Source organism: Podarcis raffonei, chromosome 3, assembly GCF_027172205.1.
Source record: "Podarcis raffonei isolate rPodRaf1 chromosome 3, rPodRaf1.pri, whole genome shotgun sequence".
Lineage (NCBI taxonomy): Eukaryota > Metazoa > Chordata > Lepidosauria > Squamata > Lacertidae > Podarcis > Podarcis raffonei.
In genome coordinates, this window is record NC_070604.1 from 121,424,798 (window position 1) to 121,441,576 (window position 16,779).

The window sequence follows — 16,779 nt, forward strand, 5'->3', positions numbered from 1 at the left end:
CAAGACTTTGGCCACCTCATGAGAAGAGAAGACTCCCTGGAAAAGACCCTGATGTTGGGAAAGATGGAGGGCACAAGGAGAAGGGGACGACAGAGGATGAGATGGTGGGACAGTGTTCTCGAAGCTACCAGCATGAGTCTGACCAAACTGTGGGAGGCAGTGGAAGACAGGAGTGCCTGGCGTGCTCTGGTCCATGGGGTCATGAAGAGTCGGACACGACTAAACGACTAAACAAAACGAAAAAAATTAAAAAATTAATTCCTAGGCAGCTAAAGTGGTGCTCTCTGAATGTTATTGGACAATGGCTTCCATCATATCTGAGCACTGGTCATGCTACCTGATGCTGATGGATGTTGGGAGTCCATCTGAAGGGTACCTGTTTGGCTATCCTTGCTCTTAAACTGTAGGCCAGCCTTTCTCAACCTGTGGGTCCCCAGGTGTTGTTGAACTACAACTCCCATCGTCCTAGCTAGCAAAGACAAAGCTCAGGGATGATGGGAGTTGTAGTCCAACAACATCTGGGGACCCACAGGTTGAGAATCACTGCTGTAGGCGAAGTCACTGGGGACATGGGGACGTGTCTCCCAAGCGCTGGAGGGGAAATTGTCTTTCTCTGGTTGTGGGAGGAGCCCAAATTTTCAAATTTTATTGAACACAATTTCTAATGAAGCAGGCAAGATGGTTGGCTGTGCAGCACCAGCCGACCAACTTATGTGTGTCCTTGGACAGTCCAGCGAGGCTATATTCTCTTCTATAATGGCCGCTAAGCTTACTTTTTGTAGTTCATTCTTTCTGTTTAAAAGAAGTTGTAGTAGTAACCAAAATAAGAAGCACAGGAAACTGTTAAGTTTTCGTTTTGGCAGTTTTATTAAAAATTAAAAAACAAAACAAAAACATACCCCAAAATACTTAAATTGATGCTATGTAATCCATTTGTACACTCACAGTTAAGGTGCTAAAACAACAAAACCGAGGAGGACACCGGGGGCACTGTAAACGAGGAGATCAACTATATGAGGAGCTTAGTGCAAGTTGAACCAGTTAGCAGTAGAGGTCAGGAACCATGCTAGCAATGCAAGTGTTTCAGCTACAGGTGAACCTTGCACAAACACAGAATTGTTTTTCATATTTCAGAGAGATAGGAAACCAGAAAACCTGAAACAAGAGACAAGCAATAATGGGAAAGGGAGGGATGGAGATGACCAGAGGTTCTGGTTCCCTAAATACAGCTGTTAAGAGCGGAAAATCCCATTAATATGAAAGAGGAAAGGGGAACCAGCCCACATCTGTCGGGATTTCCTGCCATTTCAACCTCTTAACCCCTCAGTTGGATCCTTCACTGACAAGGAGAGAGCCCACATCCACTAGCTCGCAACATCTAAGGCAGTACTGAAAAATACAGCACTGAAGGGTCAACTTGCTTAGAGGTCAGATCTAGTTTTCTTTGAGGCATACAGTGGATGGATTTTGCTACCTGCATGGGATATAAGAAGGAATCCCCAACACGGTGCTTTTCAGATGCTTTGGGCAACAGCTCCCATCAGCTCCACCCAGAATGGCCAGTGGTCAGGGATGATGGAAGCTGTAGTCCAATATGTGGAGGTCAACAGGGTTGGGGAAGACTGTTCTAGATGGCTTGGCTACATGGTTCTGAACTCCATGGGAGCTGAAGCAAGGCGATTTTTAAGTCTGCTAGGAAGAACGAACTGTGCCCTCCACAAAATTGAATGAATTCACAATAAAATGGGATTTGAGGCTCTCTCAGCCACCCTGGTGGCAATGGAGGGGAAACATGGTGCCATTCTTCTGAAATAATAGAAATTAGGATCCAGGAAGACCTCAACAGATTACAGTTCTATCATTCTATAGTTCGAGAACTGGACTTTCAATAGGGACAAATGTAAGGTTCTCCATTCAGGCATGAATGATCAGATGCACAAATATAGGATGGGGGGCACCTGGCTTGACAGGAGTACATGTGAGAAGGATCTAGGGGGTCTTAGCAAATCACAAGGTTAACACGAGTCAACAGTGTGATGCAGCAGAAAAAAATAAAATAAATCTAATGCTATTCTAGGCTGCATCAACAGAAGCCTAGTGTCCCCCAATCAAGGGAAGTAATAGCACCATTCTATTCTGCCTTGGTCAGACCACACCTAGAGTCCTGTGTCCAGTTCTGGGCACCACAATTTAAGGATATCGAAAAGCTGGAATGTGTGTGGAGGAGGGTGGCTAAGATAATTATAATAATTTATTATTTATACCCCGTCCATCTGGCTGAGTTTCCCCAGCCACTCTGGGCGGCTCCCAATCGAGTGTTAAAAACGATACAGCATTAAATATTTAAAACTTCCCTAAACAGGGCTGCCTTCAGATGTCTTTTAAAAATAAGATAGCTGCTTATTTCCTTGACATCTGATGGGAGGGCGTTCCACAGGGCGGGCGCCACTACCGAGAAGGCCCTCTGCCTAGTTCCCTGTAACCTCACTTTTCGCAATGAGGGAACCGCCAGAAGGCCCTCGGTGCTGGATCTCAGTGTCCGGGCTGAATGATGGGGGTGGAGACGCTCCTTCAAATTGATTTCAAATTGCAAGAAGGGAGATTCTGACTAAGCATTAGGAATATATTTTTGGCTACCTTGGAAGTGGTGGGCTCTCTCCTTCATTGGAGAAAAACACCAGCAATCTTCTTCACATCCGTGTGCCCCTTTTATACCCAGGACTACAGCCAAGGATTGAAAACAACAGAGCTTACATTAAAAACCCTGCTCTGTTGTACCTCATCACACTTGACAGAAGAATTATTGCTGATGCCTGAAGCTATACCCATTTAAGCCAAATCTAGTTACACTCCAACGGCATTTTGCAAAAGCCAAGGGGAGCGGGAAGGGGGGACCCTTTGCAAAACTAAGTATCAATAAACATAATCCCTTTGCTGTTACAAAAAAAAAACCTCCTCTCCTATTCTGATTTACTTTAATCCCTGCCCCAAGCAGTTGAGGGTTTGGCTTTTTATGAGCCTGTGTAGCTAAAGCAGAGCAGCTTCTCTGGTGAACCAGAAAGCGGTACATGCTGCAAGCTGGCCTAGCAATCTATCCACTTCCCCACAGCCAGAGCAGAACAATGTAGCAGAGGCATTTCAAGCAACTGGTGGCTTTTCCCTAGTATTTTAGGCATGCATGCAGTCCGAGGACTCAACTATACAGCCGCAAATAAAACGTTTGAAGTGTGTTTCAAATATACAATGTGACACTAGATGGCGATAGTAAGCCTTATGGAAAATCCATTGTTTTTTAAAAAACGCTTTTTTAAAAAAGCAGCATTTTCAGAACATTTTTAATATGCGTGTAGGTTCCACACAAGAGGCCATTTCTGCAATGAATGCCGCAGGAATCCAAGCCTCTGTGCATTGTGATATAAACAGAGCAGCACCCCAAATTTACTTGGGAGCTGGTGCAAGCTTATAATAATAATTTATTATTTATACCCTGCCCATCTGGCTGGGCTTCCCCAGCTACTCTGGGAGGATCCAACAAAATATTAAAATACAGTAATGCATCAGACAGTAAAAGCTTCCCTAAACAGGGCTGCCTTCGGATGTCTTATAAAAGTCTGGTAGTTGTTGTTCTCTTTGACATCTGGTAGGGCGTTCCACAGGGCGGGCGCCACCACTGAGAAGGCCCTCTCCCTGGTTCCCTGTAACTTTGCTTCTCGCAGTGAGGGAACTGCCAGAAGACCCTCGGCGCTGGACCTCAGTGTCCGGGTAGAACAATGGGGGTGGAGACGCTCCTTCAGGTATACTGGCCCGAGCTTAGGTTGCACCCCAGATGTGCATTTATGTAGAGGGGTGCAGCAACTGTGGAAGTGCACCGCCACCCAGCCCCACCCCTTGTGCCATCTTTTTAGTAGCATCAGACTTAGGAGAAGGGCAGAAGAGGGGGTGGGAAGCTAAGACAGGTTAGGGCAGGTGTCAGCAAACTTTTCCAGCAGGGGGCCGGTCCACTGTCCCTCAGACCTTGTGGGGGACCGGACTATATTTTGGAGGGGAAAAAATGAATGAATTCCTATGCCCCACAAATAACCCAGAGATGCATTTTAAATAAAAGGACACATTCTACTCCTTTTTAGCCATTGTTGTCTTTTTAATTGTATATATTGCTTGTTTTATGTTGCTATGGCCGTTGGCTAATGCGAATAAAGTTTATCTATCTATCTCATGTAAAAACACGCTGATTCCTGGACCGTCCGGGGGCTGGATTTAGAAGGCAATTGGGCTGGATCCAGCCCCCAGGCCTTAGCTTGCCTATCCATGGGTTAGGGGCTTGTAACATCACATCTTCTACTTCCATGCTCACCAGAGTATGCTTTTCTTTTTTGAAAGATACTGGATTAGCAACTTATTTTGTTGAAAGAGGTTAAACTATTAGTAGAAAAACGGCGGGGAGGGGGGAGAGAAGATGAGAAAATTAGTATTTGATTTGGAAAGTATATGTGTTATTTGAGGAGGAGAAAGAGAGGAGCAAAGAAGTCTCATTGCATCAGATAAAACTTGCACCTGCTGCTGTTTGCCAGGTCGCCCAGCACCCAGCCTTAGTTGGGCTACCCATTTCATTTGAGGAAATGAGAAGCTCAAGCAATTCCAGATTTTCCAAAGGCAGCCGTGGGGTGGTTTCTTACGGAGTAGCATTTAAATCCCAGGTTCTCCAATCCCCCCCCCCTCGTGTGGAGTCGCTGCGGGGAGTGAGGTCCCCTCACCTTCCACCCAACACCCGCTTTCTTGCAATACTATCAAATGTTAGGAACCACAAATTCTATAAAAACGAAACAATGCTTTGTCACAATCCTTAAGCACTAGCATCCAAGTGTAGGTGTTTGGCATGTTTCCTGCACGTCATATAGCAGACACAGATCAGATGGGTGAAGCATATTAAGAGAAAGCAACTGTACATTTCCCAGCAATAGTGTTACAGAGCAATAGGTGAGGTAGGTTCGAACACAAGCCAGTGCTTCCTTGTGGCAACAATTCAAACACTTGCCAATAGCTGCCTTAGAAAAATCAAGTCTACTTCCCAAAAGCAGTGTGGGCAACGTTTTCAGCAAGGACTGTTAATTTGCATATATGAATTACTCATTTGCATATCATTCACAGGAGTGCACAAGTACATGGCCAAAGCTGGTGGACAAGTCCTACTTAAAACCAGACCCCATGTACATTTACTCAGAAGCAAGGCCCACTCTGTCCAATGAGATTTACTAGCTTGTATGTTTAAGATGGCAATCTTAATCGGATATCCCTGTTTTGAAAGCGCAAACCCCGAGGTTGGGAACCTTAAGCTGCTCCTTGAATCCTGAATTTTTCAAATAAGGGGGGGGGGGAGTTGAGGCCAGCTTCACATTTGGGCTTCACATTCAAAACGCCACTTTAGGTTCACCCACAGAACTGAGGACCTTTGCCCCTTAACAGCAGCCCCCCTTGCTGTATCCCAAATTGCTGTGAGAAAGTTCCCTTATTTTCCAGAGCTGTTTGGCATGCCCTGCGGGAGGGCTGCTTCTAGCAGGAAGCACAAGCCGCAGGCCCCCTTGGCTGCAGGGAAGTGCAGGTTTTGGGATCTCAGCCCCTGCGATCTGTTTCTCACGCCAGAGTATTCAGTGCACTGGTGGCGTCTTGAATCCAGGAAGGTCACCATGGCCACAGCTGTATGGACTAAGGTCCGACCTAAGAACCCTCCCGCTCCCTCAAATAACCCACATGGGAGTCCCGACTCAGAAGTGCTTAGGCTGTCGTCAGCTACCCCTGAACTAAATGCGTGGTTCAAATGTGCCTGCCTTCAGCACCTGCACTGTTGAAGTTATCCTAGCAACAACATTTGAAAAAGGAAGCTAAGCGCACTCCACAAAGAATTCCCTCAGCCCTATTCTGAACCTGATTTAAGGAACCGGGTGGAAAAAGCATCATTTGCTCTGCATGTCTTTCACTTCCCTTTCTTGAGCCTGGCATGCGAAGCGATGAGCAAATTCAAACTTTTCTCTCCTTAATGACTGTTCTCAGGCCTCGGCCAAAACACACTTCATTAAACAAGCCAACAGTTTAGCAAGTGTATGAATGGGTCCACTTGCCCTTCCCCTCTCAAACAGCACCCCAGTTCCCATTATGTCTTAATAGAGGTCATTAACCCCCCCCATAGAATGCCCTAGATACAGCAGGAGCTGTTCAAGGCACTGAGGCTGAAAGGGGTCAGGGATGGGGGTATTTACACAATATTCGTCAGGAGAACAAAAGGTAGCTAAATTGTCAAAATCCATTTCCCTCTCGCATCCATGTTGGGCTTGGGAGGCGACGGATACAGTTTGGGAACTAACGCCCACTTCCCTTCTTCCCTGCGTAAAAACTGTAAACAAGTAGGAAATTGGAACATTTTCTACAAAAGCACAGACGATACAAGAAGCTAAGTACCAATTGTTCATACCCACCCACCCCTCCCTCCCTCCCAGAGACTAGCAATTTCAGTTAAGAGCAGACACTCTTATGCAGAGCCTTCTCTGCTCATTATCCTTCTGCTGCATTTCCAGTGTAACCGCTTAAAATCTCCTGCTGATCCCCTACAGATGTCCTTTGTGCAGTTTTTAAAAAACATGCAGCCCACCCTCTGCGCTGCATGAAAACAGCTAACCAGTTTATTATCTAATCAGAGACAGCAACAAAAAGATTGCAGGGGTGGAATTTTTTTTCAAACAAAAAGCCAGTCTTCTGCTTGGGTTTTTTTTTGTCCACAGGATCTTCATAGTAGACATCTCTTAGAGAAGCATACGGACAATTAAAAAACAGCGCTAAGAAAATCCAGTTGTCAAGCATAATAAATAAAGTTTGTATCGAGGAGTCAAGTACCAGAAACCCTTTAGCTTGTAGACTTGATCGAGCAGCATACCTTTGCTGGGAGAAAATGTTTCTGAGAAATTGCTGGCTAGGGGGAAAAGGCAGCAGCTGGTTAGGTTCCACCAGGGCAAGCTTAGCACCTAAGAGAAAGGGCTAATACTGAGTTCTGTTGAACTGAAATGGAACGAGCACTGCTCATGGGACAAAGAGAAGCGCGGCTCAAGCGCTAGTACCGTCCTCTTCGATCACCCGGTTCATGCTGGTGCCGTGCGTGATGTGGGTCACCGGATTGCCACTGAGGTCCCTGGTGCTGCTGTGACGCGACTGGTCGTTGAGCCGGTGGGAGCTGCTGTGCCTGGAGTGGTCGGTCAGTCGGGACATGCTGCCGTGAGGTAGTCGATCTTCAATCCCGCGGTAACTGCAGGGGGTATACCTAATTCATAAAGACTCATCGGTTTCAGTAACGCAGACAAGAATGGGCTTTCCATTCAGATAGCTGCAGGACCTTGCCTCCCACCCCACACAATGCATAACGCAGATCGGATTCAGCAGAGCTCGGTCTCAGTCCCAGGCCTCCCTAACTCTGAGAATTTAGACAAAGGCGGGCTTTTCTTTGTTGCAGGTTTTTAAACAGAGGTTGGATACTCATCTGTCAGGGATTCTTTAGCTGTGATTCCTGCATTGCAGGGGGCTAGACCATATGCATAGCTGTCAACTTTTCCCTTTTCTTGCAAGGAATCCTATTCGGAATAAGGGAATTTCCCTTAAAAAAATTTCCTTCATGGCCTAGGACCCTCATACCTACGGGACCGCCTCTCCCAGTATGCCCCACAGAAAGCCTCAAGGTCCATAAATAGCAACACCCTAGTGGTCCCGGACCCTAAGGAAGTTAGATTAGCTTCAACCAGAGCCAGGGCCTTTTCAACACTGGCCCCGGCCTGGTGGAACGCTCTGCCTCATGAGACCAGAGCCCTGCAGAATCTGATTTCTTTCCGCAGGGCCTGTAAGACAGAGTTGTTCTGCCTGGCCTTTGGCTTGGAGCCAATTTGATTCCCTCCCCCTCTTTCTTTTTTCTTTCTCCTCCTGTGATGAGGCTGCATTTTAATATTTTAATGTTTCAATATTTTAATCTTGTTTTTAAGTTGTATTCATTCAACTTGTTTTTATTATTGCTTGTTAGCCGCCCTGAGCCCGGCCTTGGCTGGGGAGGGCGGGGTATAAATAAAAATTATCATTATTAAAAAAAGGAAAAAGTTGACAGCTATGCATATGACCCGGTGTGTGTGTGTTCCCTTCCAGCTCTGTGATTCGATGGCCAGGAAAAAACCCACCCTGAAACCCTGGAGAACTGCTGCCAGGCCGGGTAGGCAAGAATGGCCAGGATCTAACTCCATCTAATGCTGTTTTCTATGTGGACAATGTGGGAGAGAAAAAAGAGCTCACACCTCTATTGACAGAATTTGAAACAGACCACTAAGGGGTGGGGAAAAGGCTATCAGCTCCCACAAACTCACCCAGCAACTGGCAACCCCCCGTTTAAATGGCGACGTGTTCTCTGCCTAGGTGTGTTGCGTTCACACAGCCATTTCAGTCTCCTCACCTGCCATCCCGTGACCTATGCAAGCTGCCGTGGTAGCTACTGACTTTGCTATGGACGCTGCCTGCTTTGCTTCGCTGGTCATCCATCATAGCCAGCTGGGTAGAGGAAGCATGGGTAGACGTCCCTTGGGTGGAGGTGCCTCTGGACTTGCGGATTATGGGTGTGTTGGGGTCTCTCAAGAGCGACTGAGCAAAATCAGGCTCCTGAAGCACTTGCCGGCTCTCGTTCACAACCCTGTTCACAACAGTAAAGCCCGGTCAGTTTGACTCCAGAGAGACAGATGGCAATAGGCAAGAGCATGCAGAGGTTAGGTGGCGAAAAAATCTACTGAATGGGAGGGGTCTGTTCTTACTGTATCTGGATCACTCAGACCTAGAAATGGTGTTCACTGTTGTAGAAATACAAGCCAGCAATAATTTTTGGAGGAGGGCAAGCATCGTTTTTTACTAGTAGCTGCAGAGACCCGCTGCTGGACCAGGCCAAAGGGGGGCCACCTAATCCTGCATCCTTTTAAAAAGAATTGTCAGCCAGAAGCCTCTGAGAAACCTGTAGAACAGCCTTTCTCAACCTGTGGGTCTCCAGATGTTGTTGAACTACAATTCCCATCACCCATAGCTAGCAAGGCCATAACTCAGGAATGATGGGAGTCATAGTCCAACAACATCTGGGGACCTACAGGTTGAGAACCGCTGCTGTAGAAGAAGGGCCTCAGTGCAACAGCCGTCTTCTCACTGGTGACTCCTCTCAGCATGTCTTACTTTCAGCATCTATGCTGCATAGGTTAAGACAGTCTGGCTGGGCCACAGCTCAGTATCAGAGCACAGATGGTTCCAGGTTCAACCCTTGGCATTTCAAGCTAAAGCTGGGAACGAATGACCCATCTGTGAAATGGTGGAAAGCCACTCCCAGTCCGTGCAGCTGATCTGACTCTATAGAAGGTGGCCTTGTAAGACACCTCCCTCAGAGGTAAAGAAGCCTGCTGGCCACATCCGATTCTGCACCCCTGACTAAGGTGAACTCTCCACTGTGTGAGGCAGTGGTGCTGCCTGCCTTGAAGGAACCGTGGCTTCTCCTTAACAAGCCTTTTTTTTGGCCCAGCAACTACTAACAACCATCGCCCAGTTGTCAATATCCCCTTCGGGGCAGAATGCTTGAGAAGGTGGCGGCGGCTCAACAAGAAGCACGGCTGAATTAAGCAGATTATCTGGGTCCATTTCAATCCAGGTTCAGCACAGTTTGGCACAGACTTAGTGTTGGCTGGCCTAATGGATGGCCTTTGTCAAGAGGGATGGAGAAATGCGAAGGGTCTCAGATGAAGATTGAACCTGTCAGCAATCTGGTGGCCTCATTCTGCCCCAGCAGCAAGACAGGAGCAATGGTGGCAGCAAAGTCTCTTCCCTGCTACCCAGCAGGCCCTTCCCTCCCTCTTTCTGGCATGCAGAATGCTGCGTGGGGTGGGGTGGGGTGGGGTGGGGTGGGGGAGTGAGAGATATTAAGAGTGGATGGGGACTTTGCTCCCCCATTGCCATGTATATTTGGGGAAAGGAGTTTAAGAGTTTGTGGGAGGTGGCGTGGAGATTGCCTAATCTACTCTTTCCATATTCCCCTTTGAGAAAACGAAATGAAATGAAAACAACAGTTTGGAGTTCTTGTTTTTACCCGTCAAAGAAAGCTTGAAAAAAGGCAAGCAGGGAAAAATGAGGGAAGAAAATCTGCCTCTTGCTTAAGAACTGCTTTGAGTAAAATCTGAATGTTCCTGAGTTATAGCAGAACCTGTTCCATGCCACCTTTTATGTATCACAACTCACTCTTTTTTCTTGCGCCCATGGAAGAAGCTGGCCCATTCAAAGCAGGTCTTTTTACTTCCAACCCAGAAGACAGATGGAATCCCAACCACCAGAGCCATCAGATACTTCATCAGAAAGAGGATCAAGTCTGGACGACTCATCTGCGTGACCTGGAAGGAGCAGACAAGGGCAAACATGAGACACTGCTGCAGATCCACAACTCCATCTCTCTAACTCACTAGCAGAAAACAAAGATCAGTCCAGTCCCTCCATTTCCCATCTACAGAATGGGCCCACAGAATCCAGATAGATCAAGGCAATTTATCTGAAGTATTTCAGTCACACAGAAAATCATTTCAATCAAAACTCCAATTTAATTCCTCATGTACCTTAAGTATTTCCAAAGCCAGAGAACATGTCAGTGCATAACCATTAAAACAGAGAGGCAACATTGGCAAGGAAAATAGCCACAAATCACACCCAAACAATTGATTTCAATAGATTTTCCTGGAGAAGCGTGTGAAGTATTCACATGGAATTAACTCCCGCTCTGTTTAGCTGAAGTACGTTTGGATCATAATGGCAATGCTATCACTTGCCATGGACTGAATTCACAAGACTGTGGGGGGAAAGCACTCTGACATGTGAGCACCACAAGACAGCTCCTTAGCTGACCAACTATTTGGTGGAAATGCTGTGAAACTCCTCACTAAATGTGGAGAGTCACCGTCTCAGATTAACAGCCCTAGGAAAGCAACTGTCTCTTACTAGCATATACTGTATGAAATTTTATAAACACAAGTGTAATGAGTTGTGGAGAATCAGGCTCAATCACACATGGTACAGCTATGAGCCAGGGCAGAGTGCATGCAAACTGTGAAGATGGCAATGAAAACCATCCAGGTCCTCCTCCATAGTATCCGGTGTAATTGGTAAGCATCCTGATTTTGCAATATTCCATGGGCTAACGGCTGGCAAGGGGCAGGGAAAGGCCAAACACCACAAGGTCTGTAAACTCTGCTAGGATTATGGGAGAGCAAAATGTTGGGGTGATGCTTTGGGCAGTAGCTGCATTTTGAGCATAACCTTGCTAGCGTGTGAAATGAGCGCAATTGTGCGGTAGTTGGAGCATTCTTTGGCACTGTCCTTCTTTGGGATTGGGATGTAGACTGATCTTCTCCAATCCTCTGGCCATTGCTGAGTTTTCCAAGCTTGCTGGCATACTGAGTGTAGTACCTTAACAGCATCATCTTTAAAAATTTTAAATAGTTCAGCTGGAATACCATCACTTCCACTGGCCTTGTTATTAGCAGTGCTTTCTAAGGTCCATTTGACTTCACTCTCCAGGATGTCTGGCTCAAGGTCAGCAACCACACTACCTGGAGACAGAGGACGAGATGGTTGGACAGTGTTCTCGAAGCTACTAATATGAATTTGACCAAACTGTGGGAGGCAGTGGAAGACAGGAGTGCCTGGCGTGCTCTGGTCCATGGGGTCACAAAGAGTTGGACATGACTAAACGACTAAACAACAACAAAGCATGCTTATCATCTTCTCTAGCTTGGCACTGCAAGGCACAAGGGAAAAGGCCTTTTCTCCTTCTGCAATTGAGGCTTGCACACCTGCTCCATTAATTTGTAGAGCTATAAAGCTACCATAGCTGATTGGGGCTGATAGCACAATAGGGCCGAGAAAGCAGTTGTTCCATTGCAGATTCGAAAGGACTGCCTGCATACACTCACTGAAAGCTAACTTACAAAGCACTGCTCTTCTGCTTCTGCAATGCTGTCTGTTTCTCAACAAGTATCAATCCTATTCTTGAAACAGAGTGGAGCTGAAGCCCCTGCAAATGCCACCCAGGACACTTTCAGAGCAGCTGAATCTGGAGGCATTTATAGTGCCTGTCAAATGCCATCAGCTTCTGTTATGGCTCTGAGGCAGAAAAACGTATTATGAGAGATGCCAAGCGGTGGCTGGACAATGAAGTGGCAGTTGATCCCACTTGACAGGAAGCGACACAAAGCTGGGGGAAAAAATGCTCATGGAGCTGCAGTCTCAGTCTGTGCCCTGTACTCCCTTAATTGATACTGAGCACAGGGCAAAGAACAACTAGGACAGGGTGTCGAGAATTCAAGATCTTCCCAATTCCAAACAGCAGCTGCTTCTGCTAGTCTCAAAGCTATAATTCAGATAGCGTATCTGACTAGACCAGATGGCAAGTAGCTTCTGGTCTGGGCAATTTCACTCCTGAGGGAAAGCTAAGAACAACCCAAACCTCTTTCAACATTTCACCCCTGGGGCTACCCTCAAGGAGAGACCAGGTGTGGGTCTTTGGCTCACACAGTCAGCATTGCCTGTTCTCTGTCCCTCTCATCACAAGGTGAAGTGAAGAATCCAAACTGGGAGATCCTCCGATTATCTGAACACTTGTGAATTTCTCTCTGAAATGAGATTTCAAATAGCTGCAAGATCCTCAAGCTCCAAATAGCTGCAGGATCCTCAACCAGCTGTTCACAGCTTCAGAGGACGTGGCATCTCACTCCTGGTCTGGCGGTGGACAGGCCTAACGTCATCGCGCTTTGGACAAGACTGAGAGCTGTGCACATCTTTCCTTTCCTGCTGTTTGCTCACATAGATTAGGTTCGACTCTGGAGAACTGCCAGCTGCAATTAAGAGCTAGCACACTCTTGCTCCCTTTATATAACAAATTACTTCCAGTCACTGCTCAGAGTTAGGCCTGCGGCTACCTGGGGAGCAGAAGAGCACTTTCCTTGGAACAGAACTCCAAAAATAAAACAGGGCTGTGGTGATTTGAAAGACAGATAACTGATCTGCTCCCATCTCGACTAAGCTGGGAAGCAGAAATGGACGGCACCAGCTCCTGCTGGGGAAACTCCACAGACGGAAAGGAGTCTGCCAACAACCTTTGGCGCTACAACCAAAGTGTGTACACCAGGGGTGTCTAACTCAAATTCATCGGGGGCCGCATCAGCAGTTTGGTCACCCTCAAAGGGCCGGTTGTATCTGTAGGACTTACAGTACAGGAGAGAAGGGTTCAGGCAGCTGTTGGATCTGTCACATCACAGGACGGCATGCGCTCAATATAAAAACAAGTGGAGGTTTCCTGAATGCATGTAAAGTGGAGGTTTCCTGTATAGAATGGCCGGCGCCGCTAGAGGGCAGATGTTCTCTGGCTTGTAGGCTGCCGCGCATGCGCTGAAGAGGCGGCTTTCTTGTGTCAAAAAAAAAGAAGCGAGAATAAAAGGTGAAGGCTGGCGGCCGGCGGCGGCTACACGGGCCACATGACGAGGTCTGGCGGGCTGGATTCGGCCCGCGGGCCTTGTGTTTGACACCCGTGGTGTACACGGTTCATGGGTAGAAGCCGCAGAAGCGAGGGGGAAAGCTGGCAGGGCAACAGACCTCCAGTGACAAACACTGGAGCTGAAGGAAGATGTGTGCTGCTTGCTGTGAAGGCAGGACAGACCGAGGAATGCTGGGAGCTCTGCCTCCTTCCTAAGATGTTTGTCCTGCCTTCTCTGCTGGTGGGTCCTAAAGTCCAACCCAACCGGCTCACTCCCACTACACAAGATCTTAGCAGAGGCGTAGTGTGGGTCGGGAGAGGGGGGCAGATTTTTCGAGGGTGCATTTTGCTCCTCATGCCGCCCCTGCCAGTCCCATGCTGCTTTGCGTCTGATCCCAGCCTGGCAAAGTCGTGTGGGGCTGGCAGGGCGTCATGAGGATGCAAAAGGCTGGTTGGAAGGGTGCATGCCTGCACAGCTGTGTCGTCCTCATGTTCACCCTTCCAGCCTGTGCGTGAGGAGGATGCAACAGGCATGCAACACAGGGGTCCAAGAACCTCTGATTGGGTTGGAGTTCCTAGAAGTTTGTACATGGATGTTAAAACTGTGGAGCCTTTTTGCAAGCATTTTAAGTGTAGGATGCAAAAGGCATAAAGCCTGTCACTAGAAAATGGCGTATTTTCCATTCTCATATCAAAATAGCAGTTGGCAGATTTACACTTTTCCTCCATACACTCCCCCTTTTAACTATCAAGCAGCATTGTGAATTTTATGTTCTCCTCATTAAGCTTTCAGTAGCCCAATAAACATAATTAATCTGTTCTTTTCAAGATAAGCTTACTGATTAAATTCTCAACTCTGAGCAGTTGGGAAGCAGCCATTCTGCATATTGTTACACTCTGCACCTTAACCACACCCACCCTTAATATTACTGAAAGAAATGTGATATTTGCTGGTGCAGGTATATGTCACAGTAATGAGAAACATTTTAATCTCATTGTGCTAGAACAAGTTACGGGAGGAAGAAAGCAGCAAAGACCCAGGGACAGGTGAAATTTGCAAGGAGTGTGTATGTGAAGCCTGCTGCATTATGCCAACCACAGCTGCTGAAACACTTGAGAATCTCTTATATTTCAGCCCTACTTGCTTAACAAAAACCCCATCATTCAAGCACAGCAATATTAATGAACAAAATGGGCCAGTTGGCTTCATCAGGGCAATGGAGGTTGGATTTCTAAGCTGCTTGTCTGCTTTGTGTTGGTGATGGAGGCAGCAGAAGGAATGCCGTGTCAGTTGGCCCTTCGATTTTGTGCCCTGTTATGGAATAGGTAGTTTTGGATGGTGATGGTGTGTGTGTGTGTGTGTGTGTGTGTGTGAGCTCACCTGCTTTATGGCAGTTGTAATATTAGCAGTGAGGACTTGGGGGCTGCTTTGGGGTGAAAGAGGAGAGACTGCCTTGTTGTTCCCTTGTGCTTTTGGCAACAGAAATAGGAGTGACTGCAAACTTGCCTGCCTTATTTATCTCACCCAACCACCAACCCAATTTCTCCTGTCCTCCTATTGCCTTTATAAGCCTGTTGTTGACTTTGGCAAGGAAAAAGCCATGTGTCACCCCCTTCCAACCTCAAAAGTCTACTTATTAACCAAAATTCCCCTGAAAACCTAGAAGAGAGATGACCTCTTTCCAACGGGCTGTACCTGTTCTTTCTAAAACTATCCCTCATGCAAGCTTGCTCCCTTTTCTCTTCTGTGCCATGTCATCCTTAGACTGTAAGCCTGCAAGGCAGGGATTGTCTTGGTTATCTTACTCAGTTTTATGTGCTTTGTATATTATAAACCTTCAGTTCCTAAACAGCTGGCCTTCCTACCATCATGGACAAAAATAATCCACCGGTAAAAGGGTTCTGATGGTTCCAACTACTGTTCCTATTTCATTTGATTTTTCCACCAGAATTCTTCCCTAACTCATACTTTCCAGTTGTCTACATGATTATGCCGTTGCAGCATGTTGCTACAAGGCAGTAGGAGAGCGACACCTGGTTTATACACCTGGGAATAAATGGGAGTGGACCATGTGCAAATACCTTGCAGAGAGAAAGATGCTTGCTCACCTGATAAGGGCAGGGTATGTGGTACTCTTTGCACCGTTCCTGTATCCACGTCGTCTCCCACACACCTCGGTAAGCTTGCTCATAAAAATAGCAGCCAATCACAACCAGGAGTGGCACGAGGTAGAGGACGCTGAAGACACCGATCCGGATCATGAATTTCACCAGCTTGTCCTGGTTCTCCTTCTCTAGAGGAATTTCAATACGAACCCGATTTAAAGAGATGATGCCGGCGAGTAGCAGAGAGACCCCAACCACCACATACAGGCAGAGGGGAGCAAGGACAAAGTACCTCAAGGCATCCACGTCATAGAGGCCAACAAAGCACACGCCGCTGATGTTGTCGCCTTCGATTTTGTTCATCGCTAGGAGGATGATGGTGAGGGTCCCTGGGATGCCCCACGCACTGGCGTGGAAGAGGAGGGCTTTCTTCTCAATGGCTTCGCTGCCCCACTTTGGCACAGCTGCCAGGAACCAAGTAATGGTAAGGATCACCCACCAGACACTGCCAGCCATGGTAAAGAAATAGAGCACCATGAAAAGCATCGTGCACGCTTTGTTGTGGGAGCCCTGAGTCACCGTGGAAGCCTTGTACGTGGTGGGGCTGGAGGCATTGCAGGCCACCCGGTCCTCTAGCAGAAAGCCAATGAAGAAAATGAGCGAAACCATCATGTAACAGACGGCATAAAAGATGATGGGCCTTTCTGGGTAGCGAAACCTCGTGACGTCAATCAAGAAAGTCAAGAAAGTAAACAAGGTGGCCGAAAGGCAGACAATGGAGATCACACCAATGAAGTATCGTGCGAAAGAGAGCTCTTCACGCCTGAAATACATATTCGGGCAAGGAGGGGAACAGTCCCGTACCCGCAGGAATGTGTAGCCCAGATCCGGGTCGATTTTCAACTCTCGGGGGCACCAGAAGCCGTAATCTCTTTGCACTGCCACTGGCGCTTCTTCCGTCGCTTCCCCAACGACATTGAGATCGACAAGGCGAGGGTAAGGCTCGTCACAATCCGGGAACCTAGAATGGCAAGAAAGGAGAACCTGCTGTTGGACACACACATTTTACTAATGTCAACAAAATAATCATGCGGCTTCCTTGGCCCTTGGAG

At 47.3% G+C, this 16,779-nt stretch overlaps 1 protein-coding gene across 5 annotated transcripts in view; it reads right to left on the reverse strand.

Annotated features, from left to right (window-relative positions):
- Window positions 1-4,317: 4,317 nt before the first annotated feature.
- FZD3 (frizzled class receptor 3) overlaps window positions 4,318-16,779 on the reverse strand; it is a 29,451-nt gene continuing 16,989 nt past the window's right edge. For 4 of the 5 annotated variants that reach the window (XM_053383803.1, XM_053383805.1, XM_053383806.1 and 1 more), the window contains 4 exons: window positions 15,671-16,688; window positions 10,282-10,430; window positions 8,474-8,707; window positions 4,318-7,306 (listed from right to left, as the gene is read on the reverse strand). In XM_053383803.1, the coding sequence (XP_053239778.1) occupies window positions 7,093-7,306; window positions 8,474-8,707; window positions 10,282-10,430; window positions 15,671-16,688 (1,615 nt within the window). In that variant the 3' untranslated portion in view covers window positions 4,318-7,092. The remainder of the gene's footprint in view (window positions 7,307-8,473; window positions 8,708-10,281; window positions 10,431-15,670; window positions 16,689-16,779) is intronic. The other variant, XM_053383808.1, reaches the window with a different exon arrangement.